This window comes from Oryzias latipes, chromosome 15 (assembly GCF_053564925.1).
Source record: "Oryzias latipes strain Hd-rR chromosome 15, Olatipes_Hd-rR_3.1".
Taxonomy (NCBI): Eukaryota; Metazoa; Chordata; class Actinopteri; order Beloniformes; family Adrianichthyidae; genus Oryzias; species Oryzias latipes.
The window spans coordinates 26,661,387-26,684,923 of record NC_136251.1 but is presented as its reverse complement, the minus strand read 5'-3'; the positions used below and the strand labels follow the sequence as shown (position 1 = coordinate 26,684,923).

The 23,537-nt window shown below is 39.7% G+C and overlaps 3 protein-coding genes across 10 annotated transcripts in view; 1 reads left to right on the top strand and 2 right to left on the bottom strand.

Annotated features, from left to right (window-relative positions):
- The window catches only part of eys (EGF-like photoreceptor maintenance factor), a 242,607-nt gene extending 235,949 nt beyond the window's left edge, over positions 1 to 6,658 (top strand). For all 4 annotated transcript variants that reach the window (XM_078932365.1, XM_023963743.2, XM_078932366.1 and 1 more), the window contains 5 exons: positions 993 to 1,137; positions 2,935 to 3,097; positions 3,289 to 3,461; positions 3,560 to 3,721; positions 5,198 to 6,658. In XM_078932365.1, the coding sequence (XP_078788491.1) occupies positions 993 to 1,137; positions 2,935 to 3,097; positions 3,289 to 3,461; positions 3,560 to 3,721; positions 5,198 to 6,390 (1,836 nt within the window). In that variant the 3' untranslated portion in view covers positions 6,391 to 6,658. The remainder of the gene's footprint in view (positions 1 to 992; positions 1,138 to 2,934; positions 3,098 to 3,288; positions 3,462 to 3,559; positions 3,722 to 5,197) is intronic.
- Positions 6,659 to 6,726: 68 nt separating this feature from the next.
- phf3 (PHD finger protein 3) lies at positions 6,727 to 17,568 on the bottom strand. Of its 5 annotated transcripts, none has more exons than XM_020709665.3 (17): positions 17,396 to 17,568; positions 16,418 to 16,668; positions 16,093 to 16,128; positions 14,446 to 15,733; positions 13,534 to 13,810; positions 13,386 to 13,436; positions 13,145 to 13,196; positions 12,639 to 12,759; positions 12,391 to 12,547; positions 12,191 to 12,307; positions 11,557 to 11,679; positions 11,324 to 11,468; positions 11,056 to 11,242; positions 10,821 to 10,968; positions 10,207 to 10,296; positions 9,009 to 9,204; positions 6,727 to 8,921 (listed from the first exon to the last, which is right to left on the bottom strand). In XM_020709665.3, the coding sequence occupies exons 2-17, from the start codon at positions 16,650 to 16,652 to the stop codon at positions 7,273 to 7,275; spliced, it is 4,872 nt and encodes a 1,623-aa protein (XP_020565324.1). In that variant the 5' UTR covers positions 16,653 to 16,668; positions 17,396 to 17,568; the 3' UTR covers positions 6,727 to 7,272. The 5 variants fall into 5 exon arrangements, with proteins under 5 accessions (XP_020565324.1, XP_078788495.1, XP_078788493.1 ...); XM_078932369.1 differs by having other exon boundaries at positions 13,618 to 13,810; positions 17,396 to 17,546; XM_078932367.1 differs by lacking the exon at positions 17,396 to 17,568 and adding an exon at positions 17,196 to 17,346.
- Positions 17,569 to 18,825: 1,257 nt separating this feature from the next.
- si:dkey-103j14.5 (isoaspartyl peptidase/L-asparaginase) lies at positions 18,826 to 23,325 on the bottom strand. The gene is made up of 7 exons (XM_078932371.1): positions 23,297 to 23,325; positions 22,884 to 23,074; positions 21,608 to 21,750; positions 21,114 to 21,277; positions 20,351 to 20,469; positions 19,782 to 19,892; positions 18,826 to 19,555 (listed from the first exon to the last, which is right to left on the bottom strand). The coding sequence occupies exons 2-7, from the start codon at positions 23,068 to 23,070 to the stop codon at positions 19,350 to 19,352; spliced, it is 930 nt and encodes a 309-aa protein (XP_078788497.1). The 5' UTR covers positions 23,071 to 23,074; positions 23,297 to 23,325; the 3' UTR covers positions 18,826 to 19,349.
- Between the last annotated feature and the right edge of the window lie 212 nt (positions 23,326 to 23,537).

Sequence of the window (23,537 nt, the reverse complement as noted above, 5' to 3'; positions counted from 1 at the left end):
TTTCTCCTGTTATAAATGATTTCCATTATTTAGCAATTAATATTTACATGCTTTAAATTATATTGGGGTAGTAAAGTTCGATATTTGATCTTGTAGTTTTAATCATTTTGACAGTATAAAAGATGAAAAGTGTGCTCTAATGCTACTTTGATGAATGATTTGCACCGCTCATTTTTGTAACATGTATATCGGATTTCATGTATATTTATAAGTATTTTCCATTATAGTTGGGGAGCAAGATGGAACAGAATAATGTAAATTATCATTAAAGTGTTTAACTTTACTTGTTATTGAAAGATTATTTTATTGTTTTTATGTGTCTAATGTGTTTTTCATGATAATTTTGTGTCAATTATTGATTTTAAAAACTTTTTTTTCTAAATTTGATAGGCAGTTATGTGTCTTTATTTTCAAAATGTCATTTATGTTTACTAAATATCACAGTTTTTCTTTTGTTTTAATTTTGTGATAATTGTACTTTCAGATTTTTTTGGTAGCATGTTTGGCCTCTGTTTTTCTTTGAAAAATATATGAAGATTTTAGGACATTAGGTCAATATTATAATTAATTCTTCATGTTTTTGTTACTTACTACATTTACATATCAAAAGGTTCTCATAAACAGTCCATGGAAACACCACAGTTCACTGATTCTGTTGCTGATGGAAAAATCCTGGAAAATGCTGGCATGTCCAGGTGCGAGTTCTGGTCTTTAGTGTCCAGGAGTCCGACAGAAGCAGCTGAAAAACCCGCTTGAACTTTTGTGAAGGATCCCGGGGGACTTAAAGCCCTAAAGAAGCCTGCTCAGAGGAAACAACGTGGGAGTATATTAGCTAGCATGACTTCTAAGCAGGCACAGACTGATAAATTTGGGGTCACGCATTTTGTCAGCTTCTGGCAGATTGTTAAATAAATTGGGCTCCCTGGGCTCCATCTCTGACACCAACAGATGAAAGACTCCAGCTTAAATATTGACGTTTATATCTCCCTCAGGTTGACGGGCAACGTAACAGAGCGGGATTTTCTCCTGGACCTTTAGTGGGCCTCAGTGTTTTGGACCAGCTCTTTGTAGGTGGATATAATGAGTACACCCCTGAACTCCTGCCACTTGGCTCCAGGTTCCGTGATGGCTTTCAGGGTAAGACTTCTCCTCCTTTATTGCAGACCAACTCTACTATCCACAGACAGAGCTCTGGGGCTTTACGTTTCTCTCAGGATCTCTGTCTGTTTGCAAGCAGAAGGTAAAGGTGTGTGATGAAATGGGGGGGGGGTGAGATTTTGACAGGGTAGGAGGTCAGAAAATAGCTTTAAAGTTGATTTCATGTGATCTGGATTTCATGATCTGGAAGTGCTTTACCCTCAATACTGTGAGTTGTCTGTAAATGCATCCCTCTGCTGAAAAGTCACTTGAACAAGTATGCTTGCTAATAATCTTTGTCATTATCATTTATGCCTCTCCCCAGTGACCCCTTGTAAGATTTTGGAGAGTATTTATTATAGCTGCTAATCTGTAGAGCTGTGCTGCAAACAACCACAGCAATAATGATGACAACTATGAATGTCATTATAACCAGCTTTGTATGGTATGGAAACGAGGTTTGCGTTTATAAAATGTCATGGCGCATTCATTCCAGGTGAAGAAAAGTGTTTTATTTATAAGGTCTGGAGAGATTTGGGTGTTTATTTGTCATCTAGTTTTATTTATTTATCATCTAGTTTCATTTTTCTGCTAACCTAATAAAGCTTTCAAATCGAATCCGCCACACCAAAGCATCATGCTGTATCGGACTGTCACAGTACTGGGAAGCACTTACCTGAGCCGGGCCACACTGGTGGAACCGTAACCTTTCTACTCAGGAGGTAATGAGAACTCATGAGCGTCTAATCAGATCTGTGTGACCTTCCTCGAGCCCTAATCATGATTGCTGGCAGTGAACAAACTGATAATGCACTTCAGTCACAGTTATCAACAGATCCACACTCCCCCATGGAAAGGTGGAAGGAGCCGTGCTTCTGCTTCGGGGGGGAGGGAAAAGAAATCGGTGACTCACTCTAAGCTGTTGATCAAACAAACTGAAATGAACTGAAGTGTTTGTTTTTATCAACTTTTTTGATTAAAGAAAAAAACCTGCTGTTTTTTTGCTAAAATATCTGTAGGGTTGATGAACTCAATTAATTCTTGAGTTTTTTGTTTTTTTTTAACATTGCAGAATCATATGGAGGATAATTTTTTTATCAATTGGTTGCTTTGGAAAGAAGCTGCTTTATCCAGGAAAGTTTTCTTTTCTCTGACAGTAGAGCTCCTTGACTCTCCTCCATGGGTATCTGTGCTCTCCTCCAAGATGTGATGTGTGCTCTGCTAAATCAAATGAACCATCTCTTCTAATCTCCCCAGTGAATCCGCTTCACTTTTTTAACGGTCTGTGTTTGCTGCACAACCATCACTTGAGTCTGCCAAGCAGACAGCATCATGCTATGAATATTCATGAATGAGCATGACATTTCCCCTGCATCCTGTTTATGCCAATGACTAATGCAGCAGAGAGAAAGGAATCTGCATGTGCAGATGACAACCAGAGTTCTGTTCAGGCCCTTATATTTATACAAAGCCCTGTGCTCTGGAGGTGCAGCCTAAAGCAAATATTTTCTTGATAAAATTGAATTATGACAGGAGAAAATAAATATGAGAGTGGTGATGGATAATGGTTTGGCAAGGAAAACTTGGATTGAAAAAAAAATTCCTGGCACCTTGAATGCGAGTTGTAAAAACCTGCGAAGATCTGATTCTATAAAATTTATGAAGTCGTGTAATTTCAAGTGTTGAACAAAATCTGAGTGCTGGGATAATAATTTTTTATAGATGCTGGGTCCACACACTTTTTCCCCAGGTAAATGATGGACATTACTCTAAAAGCTGCGTGTGTTTCTTTGTAAGGGTGCATTTTCGATGTGCAGCTCCGAACTAGAAGGGATGGAAAGTTCCAGGATTTGGGAAAGCCAGCGTTTGGGCGCAGCGTGGGTCAGTGTGGAGTCAGCCCCTGTCTTCACGTTAACTGCAGCAACGGGGGGACATGCATGGATTCCGGCTCATCTGTGTAGTAAGAGAACCGTCTTTGTATCCTTTTTTTTTTTTCGTAATGACTTCACTTGAAAACACAGATAAGCTTAAATGTGTGAATGCAAACCTCTCAGAGCCTCAACATGAGTCGGTTTCACAGTTCCAAGTATAGCAAAAAGAAACAGCAGCGTTGGCAAGCCTCACACCATGTTTGACTGCTCCTGTCTGCAGCTGCCAGTGTCCATTTGGGTGGAAAGGAGCTCTCTGTAGTGAGACCATGTCCGTTTGTGATTTTGAACACAACCCCCCTCCGCTTTGTGCCCACGGCTCCACCTGCATCCCTCTGCCAAATGGATATACCTGCCAGTGCCCTCTGGGGACTGCAGGGCTCTACTGCGAGAAAGGTTGCAAACCTGTCAGCCGTTGCAGCATCTTTCTGTTTGTTTTTTATTCATTTAAGGACACACATGTTCACCTATTCGGCATTGTTATTCTCGTGCAGCCGTGTCCATCAGCGATCCATTCTTCAGCTCCAACCAGTCATCATGGATGTCGTTCCCCCCCATGAGTATCAGGCACAGAACCGTGGTGCAGCTGCAGTTTCAGCCTCTATCATCCGATGGCATCCTCCTCTACTCTGCACAGCATCTCAGTGCCAGAGCTGGTAAAAATGTTTAACCTTTCAACAAAAGCTTGTTCTTTTTTTTTTTTTTTCATAAACAAAATATTTGAAATTTAACAAAAAGAATCTAAACTATCTGCTGATGTCTTCAAAACTTATCGTAAAAGTTGGTTTCTTTTAAATAAATACTTTGGAGCTTTTAATTATTAGAGACTAATAATTTCAAAATGTAGTTCTGTTCTGGAAGTAAAGAACTAAATAATAATATATTGATTTTTTTATTTGAATATTCATTCTTTCATTTACGTATCTGCACAAAAATACACAAAATACAAAACTAATCGTTTGGGTTTTTTTAAAGCTGCGATTTTTGAGCATTCCATAAAAGATCAAAATAAATCATAATTTGAATGCTTGCAGTTTTTTTTTTTTATGACATTTTATAAGTAGGGGTGCAACAATTAATCGATGAATCGGTTTCTATTCCACTGATCTAACCAGATCGATCTGTCTGAGGCAAGCTGTGTGATCAAAGCGACATAAATCAGTAAAAAATGGAAAATACCACTTGGATTAAGGCATGATAGGTTTATTTTACCGTAACTTAAATACGCCCAAGTCCATCACAGCAGACTAAACAGGTGATGGCAGCAAAAAATGATCAAACCATCATTTTAGTAAAGACATGTGACCATACAGTGTGCTAGAATGTGATATTTGAGAATTTGATGTGATAAAACAACAGTGGGCTGAACGTTATGACACTAACCCTTGTGCTATCTTAGATGACCCCCCCTTACATTAACGTGTTCTCCCTACCATGAAAAAGGTGGATAAAGGTGGAAAGATTTCATGTAATCCATGGACACCAGTGAAGATCACAAATCATTGAAGAAAAAAGGTTCAGAGCACTGTCTAGTGGGTCTAGATGACCCCACTCCTAATGTTAAAGTGCCTAGGATAGCACAAGGGTTACATGTGAATGGATTTGTCATTATTTCTTGTTTGTTTGTACACATATTTAATTTACACTCGACTATTATGCAAGAAATACAAAGAATCTGGAAAACTTCACCTGCACTGTTTAGTACCAGGTATTTCTCTCTGAGTCACATTGGTTGAATTTTTGACTAAAGATGTCCTGGATCCATTTTAGGTCAGTGAATCAGATCCTTCAAAATGAAACAATATTGACAATGAATCATATTATCAACCACAAATTATGATATGAATAGAATCACTGTTAATAGGAATCGTTACAGCCCTGGTTTTAAGGTAAATACACAGAAACAGGTTGTAATCCATTTCTGATTCTTTCACAAAGCACAACATTATTTAATTAAGCAGTTGCTCTTTAGGGTTTAAAAATGACTTTCCAAAGAGCATTGCAATTACCAAGCTTGTAGTAAATCCTGCTATAACCAGGATTTACTTGATGCACTATATTTTTCTCAAACAAATTGCACTTCACGGAAACAAAAACCCAACTGATTAGGATCATTTCTTCTTCTCCTGTAGGTGATTTCTTCTGCATCTCCTTGAGGTCTGGGTTTGTCCAATTACGGTACAATCTTGGGGATGGTACCCACATCCTGCAATCAGCTGAAAAGGTGGACTCACGAGGCAGGACCTGGCACACGGTTGAGGCTGGGCGAATCGGGAATGAAGGTTTCCTCAGTCTAGATGGCATCCAGGTTCGAGAAAATGTCACCAAAGGATTGACCACCCTTGATGTGAAAACGGATATATTTGTCGGAGGCGTGTCCTCTCTGGCTTCAGTCCCCCCCGGGGCAACAGAAGCAGACCCAGTGAGCTTCACTGGTGGCTTGAGAGAATTAATAGTGAATGAACAGGAACTGGAGTTAACGGACAGGGGGGCCATTGGTGGAGCAAATGTTGGAGACTGGGATGGGACGGCCTGTGGGTACAAGGTGTGTCAAAACGGAGGTCAATGCAAATCAATGGGCGTGGACTCATTCACATGCATTTGTCCATCATTGTGGACCGGCCCGGTGTGTAACCAATCTGTCAGCTGTGCAAACCATACCTGCAGCCACGGCTCTTTGTGCGCTCCATCTACGGCCACCTCATACAGGTGCATGTGCCCCTTAGGACGGAGGGGAACGTTCTGCGATGCACAAGCCTCCACAGACATTTTAAAACTGGTCGAAAACTCTTATGTGAAATACAAAGACCCGAGGATCAACACTAGGAACTTGAAACACACACAGGTCTCCTTTAGTGTCCGCGCAGACTCCAAGGAGGGTTTGATCATGTGGATGGGAAAGGCTGAACACCAGGATGACGACTACCTCGCCGTTGGACTCCAGAGGGGCCATCTGAAAATCGCTGTCAATCTAGGAGAGAGACTTTCCCTTCCTTTGACTTTGAAGTCTGTTTCCCTCTGCTGCAACAAATGGTATAATCTGTCCTTAGCTCTCAACAAGACAATTATCCGTGTGTTCCTGAACGGTGAGGGGATGCTTTTGGAAGATGTGGACCCGTTTGAGCGTTACTTAGCTTTGAACTATGGAGGTCTGCTTTACTTTGGAAGTTTTGAATTACACAAAAACACATCAGCTGTCACCTTTGGCATGTTTTCAAAGGGCTTTGAGGGAAGTGTCAGAAATGTTTACCTGTTTGGAGATACCAGGCCGGTGGACTTTCTTAAAAATAGTGAGGGCTTTAATATTTATGAGGACACTGTCTAATACAGCTGTAACCCTTAACCTCTGGAAGATTTTCCTTTTCTAGGTAGCGATGATAGTTTTAGTCCTGCCTTTAAAAAACATGCTTGTCCTTCAGAGTTTGATATTATTTTGTGTAAAAAAAGTTTAAAATTTACTTTTTAAAATATCGATTTGCTCAAGCTTAGTTTTCTGCAACATTGACTTACTGATTTTTATTTTCTTTGAAATAGTGTTTGTTTTGTTGCTTTTTTCCTAAATAAAAAAATGCAATGCCCACAGACAAATATAACGATTGTTTTTTGTTATTTTGCCCCTAAAGATCCACTCAGCCCCTTAATGTAAATCAAACATTCCTCCTTTATGTTTTAGCATATTTACTAAATCATTTCTTTATGATCAACAGTAAAAAAAAAAAGAGGATTAGTTTTATTACCAAATGTACACAAACACAAAGTGCAAAGGCACACTTATCTCTAATGTATATTACAGGTCAAAATGTACATTCAATGGAAAGTAAGCATATAAAATATTAAAAGAAGGTAATTTGAGAACAAAAGTCGGCTGCTGTTTGAATGTTTTCCTTAAATATGTTCAGTACATTTAGGCCACAAGTTTAAGTTTTTCTCAGTCATCCACTAAAATACACCTTTGTTTTTTTCAGGTGGCTTAGAAATGTCATCAAACCAGCAGCTTTGTGTAAAACTATTTACAATAAAAAGATTAAATGAAAGTTGAGTTTTTATCTTGGTCGGAATTAAAAAACAAAAAGTGTTAATAGTCTCTTCTCCACTCTCAAAGCATAAGCAGTCCATACTCAGAGGTGGAAGTTGTATGGCGATGCATATGAATGTATAACAGATAAAAATACAGCTGTCTTTATCCCAAAAAAGAAAAAAAATGGTTTTATGAGTAACTTCTTCGTCCGTTTTCATAATCGGATTCCCGTCTGTGATGGTGTCTGTCCTTGTGACGGCTGCTGTTATCTTCGCAGTGGTATCTCTCTTTCCTCCTCTCGCCGCGGCGGTCATCCGAGTGTCCATGATGCCTGCTCCTGTCCCTGTGCTTGTCTTCATGGCCATAGTCGTTCTTCTTCTCTCTGTCGTGGTGCCGGCTTTTTTTGCCGTGATGGGACTCCCTGTGGTGGCTGTGCCTCCCGTAGTGATCTCGGTCTTCCGAGTTGTGCGGCCTCTCCCACGGGTCGCTGTATTGCTCGTGTTGGTGTTTGTAGTCTTTGGCCAGAGGCGGGCTTTGACCAGAAAGCTCAGACTGGCTGTCTTGGCTCTGCGACTGCTGGTCATCCGTCTGTGGGGTGGAGCTGGTGTCAGACGGTAGAACATCTGAGGCCTCGCCGCTCCTGTGAAGCTGCTCCTGCAAAGGTCCGCTGTCGTGAGCCGAGACGCCCTGTTCTGTCCCGGGGTCATTTTGGGGCCCAGAAGCTTCAGTGCTGCCCTCTGCTTGAGCTTTAGCACAATGCAGTGTTTGCTTTTCTGCAGTGGCGGCCTGGCCTGTCCCAGGATTGCTCTTTTTAGTGAGAAACGATGCCAAAGCAGTCTGGTTTTGGTCTTTTGTTCTTGCCTGGGAGAGCTGCAAATATCCTTGATGAAAAGGCAACACTGGTTCACTTTTAATGCTGCTCATAGGAACCGCTTTAGGACTTGACGGATTTGGCAGGCTGGCTTTATCTTTGTGCAGCACCATTGTTTTGTCTTCCTGCACAGAGGAATATGCAGATTTTTTCAGAATTCCACTTAAAGGAGGCTTTGAGCTATTTGTGTGATCTAAAGCTGCCTGGGATTCTGAGGATGAATTTCCTTCAGTGGGTTTTTCACTTTCAGACAAAAGGCCAGCATCGCTGTTTGCGGAGACAGCAGCGCCACTCTTAGTAGCACTTGCAGCGGCAGACAAGCCTGCCAGGAATGCTTCAGTTGACACATCTGGGGGTTTATCCTTTAGTGTGACGGATGCGTGATGGACCGTTACTGCAGGATCCTTTTCTACAGAGTTGTTTGGAGCAGAAACTTTTACCTCAGCTTCGGCTTTATTAGGTTTCGCTTCTTTCTTCTTGATGACAAAGCGAGGAGCCGCAGCTGTAGGACCTTTGGAGTTCTCAGCTACGGCGTTTGATTTCGAAGCAGGTTTGATCTTCACCACGTCATCTCCTGCGGTCACAGGTTTATCGCTAAAGTCTGGCAGGGGTGGCAACTTTCCACCCCAGCCCACCAACACACCTGGGAGAAAGCGAAGGGGTTTCAGTGGTTCCTGACTGCCAGGCTCCTCTGCTCCAGGTGGCTCTTCGAAAGACTCGGCAACCGACTCGTCTTCAGTGCTGTCCAGCGGCCTGTCCACATCTTTCTTGTTGGTAGGCATCAAGGAAGACAGGAAATGTTTCTCCTCCTCCTCTGTTTCTCTGGTAGATTTGGATGGAACAGCGATGGGCTTGGTTTCAGGAACAATCTTTACAGATTCATTCGCATCCACTGGGAGAAACTCCCTTTTTGGCCTTTGGCGAATTATGAGTCCCAGCAGCAGATTGGGGCGGCTGTTCTCCAAACCTGTCAAATTTAAAGAGAAAGAAGGAAAACATATTAGATGATGACATAATTCACTAAGAACAAATAGTTATCAGGAGTGTTTCTTGCCTGGTCCATCAAAGGGAACAAGCTGATGAGGAACTTTCTCCACAGAGCCCAAAGGAATGAGGTACATGTCCTTCACTTGTTTCAGGTTATTGGACACTACCCCAAAACGCTTGCGACTGCTGAAGTAGGCATAAAGGAGGGTGTAGGAGATCTCATCTTCCTCCGTTTCGGGTGTGAAGCGAACCAAACAAACTTCCTGAAAATAAAAACAAACATAAGTAAAATACTAAGTTTCCGCAATCTAATCAACAACGAACACCCCAGGAAATACCCTGCGCTCTTTGAACTACCGCAACTCTACGACTGTATATGCAACTAATGTAATTCCAATGGATTCTGATGCCGAGAAAAGCAATTGATTTACTACATTATTATAAAGTGATGCATAACAGTGCAAAGCTGCTTTTCTCAGCTTCAGAGTCGGTTGGAATTCCAGTCATTGCATAAACAGTCAAAACGTCAACACTGGAGCTACAGCTCCTACGTTAAAAGCGTTCCCCGCGGTCTTTTAATTGTCATTGTGCTGTTTTTAGCCCAAATAATAAACCTGTGTCATTTTCTACGACTGAGTTTGTGCAGAGCGGCAGGACCTCATTAGAAATTTACCTCTGAGTTGTGGGCTGGACTGTTGGCACTGAGCAAGGCCCCCCTCCCTTCCTATCACCCATAACTGAGCTATCTGCTTACACCATCTCCTGCTAGCTTACAGCCCTCCAACCCCCAACCTAATATTAGCAGAGCATCATCAGAGTTATCCAGCCGTTCAGTTTTGAGGCAGATTCCAGCTCAGACAAGGAAAACAAAGACGTTCATGGATCTATTTGGTTATAAGTGGATGCATCAGAATGGAGCGGAGAAGGAAGCTTGTGGTCCACCGATCATATTTTAACAAACACAATGTTTTTTAAACTCCTCTTTTTCATCTTCTCCTCATTCACGACGACTTGAATAAAGAAATACTCAAATGCAATTTGGAGCTTAATTTTCTTAATATATGTCCTCCATCATAAAAAAAAGCCACAAGAGCATGGTGAAAAAACAAAAACCACTACTTTCAGTGGAGTGGGTCTTTAAAATCAATGTTCTATTTTTCCTTCATCCCCATGCATTAAAATTCCTATAACTCTGGGTTTCTATTTATTTATTTCTATTTTTCTATTTGCATATTTAGTTTTAGAAACAGCTGCTTGAAACTCACTTTTGTTCCAGTTGCCCGAATCTTCTCTAGGTAGTCCCACACTGTCTGTGGACTTATCCTGCCTCCAACCTGGATGCTGTCAGGGAGATCCTGAGACAAACGGGAGAAAACAATCCAGCTCAATGAAAAACCATTAATGTATGAGTAGTTTTTAGAACCAGGGATCTTTTAGATTTATTCTGATGGTTCCACCTGGACTGTTGACTGTTTAACTCTTTAACACCGGCACAGAATTACTGTAACTCTTCAACCGTTTATGCAATTAACACAATTTCAACAGATTCTGAAGAGGAAACGAGAAGTTTTGCATTGATTTGCAACACTTTATAGTGGCGGTGTTGACGCAATCAACATAAACCAGCCGATTCTGATGTGTACAAAACAGTAGGTCAAAGAGTGTGTGTTATTTTGCCAACTCCAGTGTTAAAGGGCTAGAATGTATATTTGCTGATTTTTTTTAACCTTGCAACACTTTAAAATGTTAACTACCGTATGTAAACGCAACAAACACCTCAAGTCTGACTGACACTTTGGTTCTGTTTGAAGAATGCTGGTAGGCGACACAGAGATAAAAACTGCAATACATTTTGCAGAACTGTTTTTTTTTTTCTTACCTCTTTCAAACTGTCCAAGACTCCGGAAACAGGAAAAGCTCTTGTCACAAGTTTAGCCACAGAGTGCATGTGAATGAATCCTCGCCACAGCGGCTTCAGGTTGAAAAGAAAAGCAGCCTCTCCATCCCTTCCACTTGCGTGCTCCGATCTGCGACGAACCACAGCAGTAATGCAGCAACTGCAGCCTAATGAGCTGCTAAAGAAGTTAAAGGGAATATCTGACGGAGCTGCTTACCTGGCATCAAGCCCTGACTTGGCATTTCGGAAGCTCTCCTCTAAAACAGAGAGGTGTAGGTCATCGTCGATTGCTGGGGGGTTTGCAACTTGTCCCTCCTCGGATTTGGTTGACTGCCTCCGAACCACTGTGGTGGCAACTTTGGCTGCTTTGCTTGGTCCCTCTTCTGCTGGGGGGACCATGCGGCCTGGGTGGGGAGAAAAAAAAGAAAGCTCGAAGACACAATCTACGGACCCTAAAATTTAGAGGACGTACTGTCTAATTTTACCTGTGCAGATTTTGCAGTGCAGGTCAAAAAGGTGAGACTTGTGCTGGCTTGTAGTGTCCTTCTCTTTCTTGGTCTGTTCGGCTTTTTTCTCTGGAGTTTTGGGAGTTTCTGCTGGGACTTCAGTCACTTCGGGAGGAAGCTCAAGCTACAAAAAAAAAATAAAAGGTTGTAAAGCAGTCGGCATTACCCACAGTTCCCTCTTAGTTACAATAGTTGTAGGACTTCACCCTCACCTCGACCGGCTCCGTTACTTTCAACGGTTCCTGGCTCTCAATTTCAATTTCCCCTTTGTGAGTGATTTTAGTGATGGGTCGCCTCTCTACCTCCCTCTGCTCTTTTTCAATCATCTCAATTGTCTGTAAAAGAAGTTTTTATTTTATTTTAGAGAGGAAGTGACTTTCACACACAGAACAGGAAAAATGCAAAACCCTAAAGTTGTATGAACTGCACACAACACACCTCAGAAACATGGTTACTTTTAATATTTAAGTTAAGGAATTAGATGCCCTGTTTGAGGTCATCAGTGTGAATTACAAACAATTTCAAGTGAAAAGTTTCATCACAAATAACATTTAATATAATGTTTATCTATAAACCCTGTTGTGGCAGTAATCTGAAAAGCAAATACATTTTGTGAGAATTTTTTACTTTTTCTTAATAAGAAGTGCATAATAAGAAGAATTGGGTGGAATTGAATTTGATGTCAAACTAAACAACCAGTTTTCAAGATCAAACCACAGCGGCTGCATGATCAACCTAAAGCAGACTGATTTAGACAAAAGCAGCGTCTCTTTGGTCCGTTGTAAAAAGGTAAGTTAAATGTTAAATTGCCACTTCTTCTATTAGTCTCATAAGAGCGTCACTTACGTGTCTGTTTTCTCTTTGTCGCCAGGCAGCTAACTCCTTCGAGGCCAGCTCCTCTGGACTCATACGGATTAAATTAGCAGGAGAGATTTCTCCTTTGAGAACCCTTTTAAAGAGGACCTGCAAAGATTTAAAGGAAAAGAAAGATTGCCATTTTTCCAGAAAAGAAAACTATAATTTAAAAGAAGAAAAGTCATACTCACGTTATTTTTTGTATCTTTGAGGTTGAAAATTAAACTTCTGTACTTGTTTTTGTATTTGTGATCAGTGTCTTTAAAGAGATGGAACAGCTCTCTCTCAGTCTTCTTGGCAACCTCAGAGGCTCTCTCCACTGAAATGTGTAAATCTGACTCTTTTAACCTGAAATGAAAGATTTCCAACTGTTGTGATGAGCACAGGAGAAAATAGCTGCTCTGAAATGCTGACAAAATGATTCATCTTAACTACAGACCTTTGGGTGAGGATGTCTTTCAGAGAATCTCGCACACTTCGTCGAATCGCCTCCACGGACACGGGTTTTTTTGAAGCCAAAGCTGTGGCCTTGCTTTTGCTCTCATGTTTGTGCTGACCACCTGTGAGGAGAAAAAAACTGTTTTGTCATAATCGTAACAAAACAACATTTTTACCTGTTGTGAGTCTAACTAACACGTTAAATCAAGCATTAAAGACAGTACTGACAATCATGCTTATACTCTAATCAACTTATCTTGTACTTCAATCAAATCTTGACATTTGGCTTTGACCACAATTTAAGAATGTAATAAAGAAACAACAAATTAAAGAAGATAAAGCATTTTATAATCTTCTGTACAACTTAATTAAGTTGCAGCAGTTATAAAAGGGGTTCACTCTATTTCGTCTGCATGACTCAGAGAACCCAGTCGGATCTTCAGCTCCACACTGTGATAAAAAAAGAACGGTGATTATTCCTTTTACACGAACAGCTGGTTTCTGCACCTGTTTTCTGAGCGACCTCTCTGGCTCCTGTGGAATGTCTTCTTTCTGGATCCTGTTTCAACGAGGAAAGAGCAAAAAAGGAGATTGTAAAACAGCAGAAAAAAAATCATAAAAGCAGTACTTCATTTGAAATATGAGTGAAGCTCTAATGTGACATGTCAAAGTACGTGTGCACCATCTCAACCACCAACCCATGTGGACACCTTTGTACCGCCAAAGTAAAAGCAAAAAGGAAACAAACCGTTGTAAGGTTGGTAACACTGGCTATGAATAATATCAGAGGATGAGTTAGCTGAAGGAAACAAAACATTTTTTATAAAGAATTACAACTCATTAAAGGCAAAAACAAACATTTGCTTCTTAGTGGAATTCAATAAGATCCCACTTACATTTCCTACAGGTCTGACCCCCCCTGGTGGAGGAGTCTGGGAGGATCCTGGGTGGGCTCTAGGAGGCAGCTTGTGATCGTGTACCTGAGTCTTTGCTTGAGTCTCTGGCTTGGCAGCAGTCTGGGGTTCAGGCTCCACCTTCTTGCTTTCCTCCTCACAGCATTTCAAGCACACATACATCTGGTCCTCCTCCTCCATCTCGCGCACTTTGGCCAAGTCGAGACCAACGCAATCACCATGGAACCAGTCGTCACAGCGACCACAACCAACCATAAACCTGAATAAATCACAATAAAAGCCCAACATTTTTAAAGCTGCACTTTACATGCAAGTGTGGCAGGACATAAAACAGATAAACGCTATGATTTGTGTGTCTTAACAATGATGCCATCTTAAAACGACTTAAAGCCCCACTGCAATCATCTTCAGAGTTATTTTAAAAGTGCTCCCAGCGGTCTTTTAATTAGGTTTATGCTGTTTTTAGCCCAAATCTATTTTGTTTGGTTTATGTGCTCTCCCTCTAGCATTCAGCCCCACACACAACCAACCTAAAATTGTGATTTCAACACAAATGTCAGTAATATTGGAGCCAGTTGGTCGTACAATTCTGAGCCGGATGCCAGCTCAGACAAGGAAAACGAGGACGTGCATGGATGTAGTCGTCTGCAAGTGGATGCATCAGAATGGAGCAGAGCAGGAAGCTTGGCTATTTTCTACATCAAAAATACAAACTTTTTCAAACTGTATTTTTTCCATCTGCTCCTGATTCACAACTATTTGAATAAAGAAATACTAAGAAATGCGTTTTTTAGCTTAGTTTCCTTAATGTATGTCTCTTCATAATCTTAGAACAGCAAAAACCGGGTTTTCATTGAAGCAGGTCTTTAAATATTTAGAGGGAGTGACACTTACATGTTGTTGTGGTGTTTTTTGCACAGACCACAGCAGTTGTTGCCATCCCAGACACACTCACTGGTCGCTGGTTGCTCCTCGGCAGCTTCCTTCTTCACAGCAGGAGCGTTATCTGGAACGAAAAGTTGAGGTTCCTCCACAGAAATGCTTCTTGAGTTTCTACTTTTCTGTCTTTGAAGAATCTTTTCCAGCTTTTTCAGTTTAAAATCGTCATTCCCTGCCTCTTGGGTTTTTTTTAAAGAATTGCCCGGATGATTGTGCGCGTGGTGAGCCGGTTCAACTTTGGAGACGTGGTGGGGAGCATTTGACTTGGCTGATCCCTGGTGATCTCCAGGACGGCTGCCAGACACTTGGATCTTCTTTGTTGGAGAAACTGGAGATTTTGGCCCCGCTTTAATGTCAGCTGGGCCATGGACCTTTTGCATTTTGGCAGCGTGCTGGCTTTGAGCAACTTCTGAAGGCCTTTTCAAGGATGAAACAACCAGTTTATCCTTGAGGGATTTCAGTTTGTGCAGGTCTCCTCGTTCAATACTTTTGGATGGCTTTAATTGAGTCACTTTGTGGTCCTTCATCGTTTTACATGGAACTAAGTCCTTGTTCTTGTTAGATGCCAGTTCTTGCTTAGCTTTGGGGGATGTTTTGACTACAGCGTGCTGCTTTTCTTCGTCGTCAGTTTTTCTACAAACAGCAGCTGTGTTATTGTGACTGCAGTGTGGCTGTTTGACACCGACCGGCTTTTGTTTTCCCAGGACACTCGGATCTTCGGGTTTTCTCTCTGGTATGGATGGGTTCTCCATACAGGTCCCGTTGGACGTCTGCACATCATTGGGGTTCACGTATGGCCCCAGCCCAAGAGCGGCTTCATCAGCTGCACTCTTGTGAGTAACATCCATCTCCACTATGCTTTCTGGTATAGGGGTTTGTCCGCTGACCACTGCATCTGGAAGCATGGGCAAACCAATATCAGACTCATAAATGGTCTCATCCAAGCTTCCCGACAGGTTGGTATCGCCACTTTGCATGTAAGAAGGTCCTGGAAGCAACTCAATCTTAAATCCTCCAATTGTGACTGTCAGTCGCCTCAACACAACTGTTGGATACAACCATAACCCACTATCAAGATCATGAATGTTGATGCGCCCTCCCAGAGCCAGCTCTTGCTTAAGCTTAGGCCCTTTAACTCCTTTTTCAATAAGAAAGGACTTGCGTAGCCTGTTGACTGGTTTTCTTCCTGGTTTTCCTCGAATTAAGGAGTTAGTGGGCATTCTGGGCTTTGGGCCACTGCAGTCTGTAAAGTAAAAACAAAACAAGTAAATAAGTACAATTCTAACAGATCGGAATTTAATTAAAATCTTTTCCTGATAACATTTCAGCTTCATTACACGTGTACTAAAATTTGTAATCTGCTGATTAAATTTTTGCTGATCATATCAACGTTTTTATTGCATCACATTTGTCATGTTATTACCAATATTAGATTAGTGCTTTACCTCCAACAGATGCAAACTACTGTGAAAACCTTTAACTAATTGTTATCACTTCAATTGTTTTACAAAAGAATACTGTGTTGTTAGTATTACCACACTGTATCTGTCTTTGTGCTAAAGAATTTAACTTGAGGTGAGGTTTCTGCAACATTTAGCTCACTTGTGATGTCTTTAGATGTGGAACCACTGTCTGGACCTGCAGGGAGATTAAAAATAAATAAATATATATATAAATGATTTACTGAAAACATCAAAAATCCAGAATCATCACGAATTGTCACAAAAATAATGGGACCGTGAACAACTGTTCACTGTGAGGATTTTGCCACCTTATTGTGATTTCATGGGATTTTTAATACTTACCAGTGAGTAAAAATAATGACTACATAATACATAAAGCAATTTTGCTTTAACAGACATCAAGACATATAATGAAACCACAATTACAAGCAAAAATGTAGGCATATTTGGTATTGTGGACATACCTGCTGAATCCGCGATCTGAAAAGCAGGATCCTCATTGCCCAGCAGATTAAACTGAGTATTTGCACATCCAAACATGGGATCTTTGTCACTGAGCATGTTCTTCAGGGAATCTTCAGGTCTATATCCTGGTCGTAACTCATTACTGGCGTCGGATTCCAAGTTCTGACCTATTACCAGGGACTCATCCAACTGATCACTGGGAATTAACTGGCTTAGGGGGTCCACAATATCCATGAATGCCGTTGCCTTCCTAAAGAAACACAAACAGTTGGCAAACACGAAATGCAAGAGTATGTTAAAACGTGTTTTATTATGCTAATCCAACTATTCCTACTGCTAGTCTGGAGGAGGAGAGCTGGTAGGAGGCAGTTGATTACCAACTGATTTAAATCAAGTCCTGTGGGGGCTACGCAGTCCGAAAAGGCCAAAGATAAACACAATTTCAGAGAAATTCCTTCAAGAACGTGACGGTGTGAAATGGCCAGTTTCTAAACTTATTCACGAACTGCTTTACACAGGTTACTACATAGAAAAAAGCATGCACTTTTAAATAGAAGTCGTGCATATTAGGTGCTAACAGCTCAGCTAACGATGCAGCACTCGATGCAATCGCCACCATGATGCTAGCATCACGCTAACTTCATGCTAAAGAAGCAACTTTTAAGTTATAATAAAACGTCTATTTAGATTTTAACTGCATCTTTAGCACTAACAGTTGCAGGACGCAACATTAGGTATAAAAGTTTAACATAAAGTTATGCATTAAAGCGTACAAACCGTTCGATGTAAAATATGTGAGACGGGCTGAGTGGTAATCATTGAGGCATTAGGCTTAGCACAGGCCTCATGTAGCAAGTTTGTTTTTAGCCCGAGCGCTGTCAGATACTTCGTTAGATGGCGACGCCCACGTGCACTCATCCCTGTACATGCAGCTAGACATTTTAGCAGATCTATTTAAGTGTGTTTTAGGCTCTCACCTATCAGCTGTAGCGACGCTCCAACTCACTCGTGAAAGGTTACATGCTAGCACAGCTGCTCCAAGCAACTTCCTCTGACTTAGCCGTCATTCGTGGCGCTGCTGCAAAACTCCTGACAACCAGCGATTCCTGTCACGTGGTTTCTGTTTACGATAGTGCTCATTGCGACCCACTCTCCATACTGTATCCACTCGAAGTACAAATGCACTTAATTATCGATTATTTTGAAATACTTTCTTAGGTGTCCGTCAATCATATTTACCTAGGCTCGAATTTATTTTTTTCTATGCGGTTTCTAATGAAAAGTTTTCATTTTAAATTCAGGTTAAGTGTCTCAAGCACGGTTATTCTTCATGAATATAATTTATTCTCATAATCAAGCAACACTAAATAAGTACTTGTTAAAGCCATGGTGACATATACGTTTAAATGTTCTAACTTAAATAAAAAAATAGATGTTTAAAACACGTTTTGGAGTAGAAATAATGTGCCATGTAAATTTGGATGTACACCAATTTCCCCCAAAAAAAGAAATAAATAATTCATAAGTAACATATTACATATACAAGTCCATCTATCTATACTGTAGATAAGGTTTTTTAGGTGTACCACAAGCATACTTAGTTTATACTAAAATTGAGGCAGTATATACTGGAAGTTTACATTATATGTCATATGTTCTGTCTGTATAATGTAAGTGTAGAACAAATCCTACATTGCATGTGCATGGACTACATGCCATACTTATATTCAAATATACTTAGTAAAATATGCTTCAAGTGTACTACTTTTGGCTAAGGGTGGGTCACGTCAGATAGATTGTGTGTCCCAACTATCATAGGAAGAGGATCTCCCTAAACATAGCAGTCAGTCCGTTGCAGGACCAGAATAGATGATACACATTTACTCCAAATGAGTAATTTAGATCCACCCCTTATAGCCTGGAATGGGAGCAAACTGGACTTTGCGTTGCTGCACATTAACGTCAAGCTGCCATTGACTACAACACCCGAGTAACATTGAATGTCTTATTTTGTATTGTCCTTGCTGTATTTTTGTACTGATGTTGCACTTTGGTTATTTATTCATTTTATTCATTGGGTATGTATTTGGCTTTTCAAACTCTGGAAATAACTAGGGTAATTGTGCGATGCTCTAAACGAAATTGCGTTGCTTATTAATGACAACGACAAATAAAATAAATCGTAAAATCCATGCATGCACGTGGAAAGTGCATACAAAAAAACCCTGTCAGGATTCAAACCAGGAATATTCTTCTATTATCAATAAGTCCCAGAAATATAAAATATTTACATCTTAGATGTTTCTATTAATCTATGTTCACCAAATATATAAAAAATTTGAACGGTACCCCGTTGTTTACAGGGGAAAAGGTGTGAAATTTGAAATAACTGTGGATAAATCAGACATTGTAAATGTGCAGAATGAATACAATTTATTGAAAATTCACACTATCATTCTATCACACTATTCACTTCAGAAATATTTATAAACACAATAATTTCACACCTTTTTGCCTAAACTGGAAAATGTTCCATGTGTAAATAAAATGTTTCTTTACATGCTACTGAAGTGATATATTAAGTAACTGAATATGTCTATGTCTATGAAGACTCTCATTCATCCAGGTTGGTTCCATTGTAGTAGGTTTAGGGGTTGTCATCTGGACTTGGTTTTAAAGTTAGAAGACGTTTCACCACTTATCCAAGAGGCTTTGTCAATTCTGAATTAGCTGGTCGAAGAGCTGGTATATATGCGCTCATGGGGGAGGAGTCAGACCTGAAACTGGATGGTAGTGTCCTCCATGGTTTCGAGTCTGAATATAAACGTTGTTTTCTCAACCAAAGCTATAAACTAAAAGCTAAAGACTGCTCACTGATTTAAACATTGTGAATTAAACATTTACGGTCAGAGGCAGTGACTAATAATGTGATTAGTTAAGATTCTCTTTCTTTCTTTCATTTGGGTCCAGTCCACTCCACAGCACATCGTTTTCTGCAGCAGCCCAAGCCATTCGCTGTGTGGTAAAAGTAGCAGCCCACTTCCCTGATGGAGAAACGGTGATAACACCTCCAGCTCCCTGGACACGTTCACCCATGTACTGTAGGGCCAAGTCTGAGGCATCAGCTACTGACTTCCCTGTAAGAGAAGATCAATCACATCTGTTGAATCGGTTGTATTATTCACCAATATGTTTAAAAAAAAAACGTGATAATCAGTATAAAACAATATCATTATGCTAAACATATTCACTGGGTAACTGCAAAAAAGTAAATATCATGATTAAAAATGGCCCCACGGATTTAAATTTAAGGAAAATGTTTACAAGTTAGTGTGTTTTTAAAGAGTTTAACTGTAAGGATACCTTGTTCAACATGTGAGAGGATGAGTTTGGCCAGCGTGACTTTGAGAATGGATTCTCCATGACCGGTACAAGATACCGCACCGCTGAGGTTGTCTGCGTAAGCTCCACATCCTAGTGTACAGCATAGAAAGCAAACAGAAATTTTGGTTCTAACTTAATTCTTAATATGTGTGTGTGTGTGTGTGTGGGGGGGGGGGGGGGGGTAAGAGGACAAGCTTAACACATTTGTGTAATGTGTGAAGAGAGTTTTGAAAGTGACAAACTGATGATTTGACATTCCATTGTAATTTTTAATTGAGCCTTTTTTTTAAATCTAATAAGATATTAGTATAAAATATGTTTAACCCCCTTGTGCTATCTTAGATGACCCCACCCTTACATTGACGTGTTATCCCTACCATGACAAAGGTGGATAAAGGTGGAAAGATTTCATGTAATCCATGGACACCAGTGAAGATCACAAATCATTGAAGAAAAAAGGTTCAGCGCACTGTCTAGTGGGTCCAGATGACCCAACCCCCAATGTTAAAGTGCCTAGGATAGCACAAGGGATATATATGCAGCCATACCAATGATAGATGAATCTCCTACTCGCCCAACCATCTTATTCCTTATCCCTCCAGTCGATGTGGCACATGCAACATTGCCAGAACTGTCAACAGCCACCGCTCCAACTGTATCATGAGTCCTTGTGACAGAAAAAGAACACATACAATTTGTATAATTCACCTCTTTTGTTTCCATACCACCTTTTGTGACTTTACTGATAATCTGTTTGGAAAAGATAGAGATAGGGCTCATGAGTTAAGAAATCAGCTGAACTCCAAAAAGTATTGCATTTGTACTACAGAAAAGAAAATGTGCTCAGAGTTAGATCAGCGTTTAAAACAAAGCAAAAGTTTACATGTATTAAAAAAAGAAGATACAAGATGTCACCGATGGAACTTTACAAGGCTAGAAATGACCGATAAAAACAAATAAGCAAATGTCTCTTCTGCATACAGAAGGTAATTTGAATGCTTTGAAGAAAAATAACTGTAAATAGAAATATGCACAACATATATATATATATATATATATATATATATATATATATATATATATATATATATATATATATATATATATATATATATATATATATATATATATATATATATATATATATATCAACTTTTCCCAAAGTTTACTCGGAAACTATGAACAAAAAAACATGTTTTTGTAGATTTCAACCTTTATGCAGCATTTTTAATTTCTTCTGAATTCATGGTGCTTAGATCTACATTTATAGAAAAAGAAAAGTCATGTTTAGAAAAAGAAACAAATGCATACCACTGAGTGTTAAAATCCTCCAGTACTCCAGCAGCATATGTTTTGTGGCACTCCCATTCTTTCCTCTCAAACTCAGACACCAGTGCATGAGTGGTAACGGTGCTGAAGCCAACACTCTCTGCAAACAGGTTTGCACCTCTTCCTGTCAGCATGACGTGAGAAGTCTGAGGTTTTCCATGGCAGGAATCATGTAACAAAACAAATATATATATAGAAAAGAGCTCCCGCATCATACTTTTTCAAGTAGAGTTTGATTTTTAATGTGGTAATAAACAATGCCTTAAAATGCAATTTCTGGCTGCTGCACTTTGTGTTTATGTATTTTTTTTTTGTCTGTCATCCTCATCCATTGTTCCTTCATAATTACCTTTAATTTAGTTTGAAAAGACATCCAGATGTTAGTTGAATGCAAAACTGTATTATAAATAAAATAAAATAAAAGAGTCATACAATCTTAGAATTTGAGTGAAGAAAACTAAAATAAATAGACAAACCTTCTCCATTACTGCCCGTGCCAGTGATACAGGGTTAGGAATGTTCTTCACTGAAGACACAGCTCCACAGTTAAGTGTTCTTCCATCCATGATAATGGCATCCAGCTCCACTTCTCCATCAACGTTTAATGTGGCACCATGACCTGAAAAAGAATTAATAAATCTTCTCTAGCTTGGGTGCTCAAAACAACCTAAGCAACCTAATAAATGGCCACAGATCATTGACTGCATAATATTACTGTCAACGCCACAGATCCAGTTTCATTTTGAGTGCAACTTTTATAATATCCACCAGGAGGCGACAAAGCTGCATTGTTTTTCGCTTTCCTATGTCATCCAAGTGATTTACAGATATCAGTTGTAAAACTTCAGAAAGACATTGGACATTCAAAATGTATTTTAAAACCCCAATTGTAATGACAAAAAAAATATATTCAACAACACAGATTTGAAGGATTGTGTGCTTTTGTTTTCCTCGTGTTTGTCAATCACTGACTTGGGCAAGATGCCAATCATTAAATATAAAAGGAAACAAATCATAAATTCAAACAACAAATGTATTACTTCTTCTTATATAAAGCTAAAAGGTTTCTTTGAGAAAAGAAAACACACAAACAGTGCAAAACATTTCAATTCCACAATCAATTTTTCCATTTCTTTTATTTAAAATAGAGAACTATTCTTAAACACATAAATATAAAGCAATTTGGAGTAAATGCAGGTTTTACTTGTTTGGGTAGCTTTTTTATGGAATATACAAAGTAACGTAATTCTTTCATATGACAAAGAAGCCAGTGTGCACAAAATTAAAACACGTTTCCTACAATCAGCAAATAGACATGAATGTCTTTGTTTTGAGGGTGAAAAGCTGTTTTAAGGCTTTTGTCTCCTTTTTCCAGTTTCCAAGAAATGTATGTTATTTTTTTATTCTTGTTTCCATAAAGTTTCAATCTAAGTTCCTTCAAAAATCTGTCGGTCATTTGAGCTTAAGGTCTGTGTCTACAACAGTAGGTTGCAGCAGAGTAAAGCTAAAGCTAGACACTAATTTAAACATCTTATATTTGATGTTTTTTTCTGATTGCAGAATTATTGAAATCCCCTCTGGTTGTGATTCATGACCAGACCCCAAAACAGAAAAGGTTCAAAGTGATGGTCCCTGAAGAAGGGAAGGGAAGAAGGGATGGCTTGAATTGGCTGTATTTTCTATGTAAACATTTCATCACCATATTGGTAAATGAAACTGGGCAGAAAACCTTCGGGCATTGCTTTCCCTTACCTGCATTGAACACCATGTTATCCTCCAAAGCTTTCACAGCTGCTTCCACAGCCTCCAAAGCCCTTCCATCATCTCTCAGCACCACAAATCCCTTGCGTGCCGCAGCTTTCACTCCATCTACAGAGGCTTTAGCGAGCTCATCCGGTATGGCCCAAGCCCCGCCATGAACAACCAAAACTGCAGACATAGTCCTGTTATGGAACAAGTAGACAACCTTAAGCCCAATGCATGATGTATAACTCAAAAAAAAAGAGCTCTGAGTTTTCTGGTTTTAGGATACACCCAGTGCTGTATGCATGCAAATATTTCTGATGAAACATTACTTTTTGGATGCTAGACTTATTTCATTAAACTGACTTCAAATTCCAGAATCTCAACAACTGATATCATTTAAAGCTGCACCGAACACGCACCTGGTTTTGACATCTTCCCCTTTGAATAGAGATTAAAGGAGTAGTTAAACTGAAGATAACCAGAGTTCATGATGAACTTTGCAACCTGCCTGATGCTTTACGCACTCTTACACCGCACACACCTGCTTTATTGATCTTTTGCACTTAAGAACTTTTAGTTAATGACATTTGTCTTGTATAAGAAATTAATGTAATTAAAATCTGAAATATTTTATAGCAAAATGTTTGTATTTATCAAATC

Excerpts from the sequence above, each read along its gene's own strand:
- phf3 (XM_020709665.3), bottom strand. The coding sequence starts at position 16,652 with ATGGATATTGTGGACCCCCTAAGCCAGTTAATTCCCAGTGATCAGTTG. Across the intron at positions 13,811-14,445 it reads AAAAAACACCACAACAACAT|GTTTATGGTTGGTTGTGGTC; the intron begins GTAAGTGTCACT and ends TGATTTATTCAG. Across the intron at positions 12,308-12,390 it reads TCAAAGATACAAAAAATAAC|GTCCTCTTTAAAAGGGTTCT; the intron begins GTGAGTATGACT and ends AAATCTTTGCAG.
- si:dkey-103j14.5 (XM_078932371.1), bottom strand. The coding sequence starts at position 23,070 with ATGTCTGCAGTTTTGGTTGTTCATGGCGGGGCTTGGGCCATACCGGAT. Across the intron at positions 21,751-22,883 it reads TAACATGGTGTTCAATGCAG|GTCATGGTGCCACATTAAAC; the intron begins GTAAGGGAAAGC and ends ATTCTTTTTCAG. Across the intron at positions 21,278-21,607 it reads CACGGGCAGTAATGGAGAAG|ACTTCTCACGTCATGCTGAC; the intron begins GTTTGTCTATTT and ends GGAAAACCTCAG.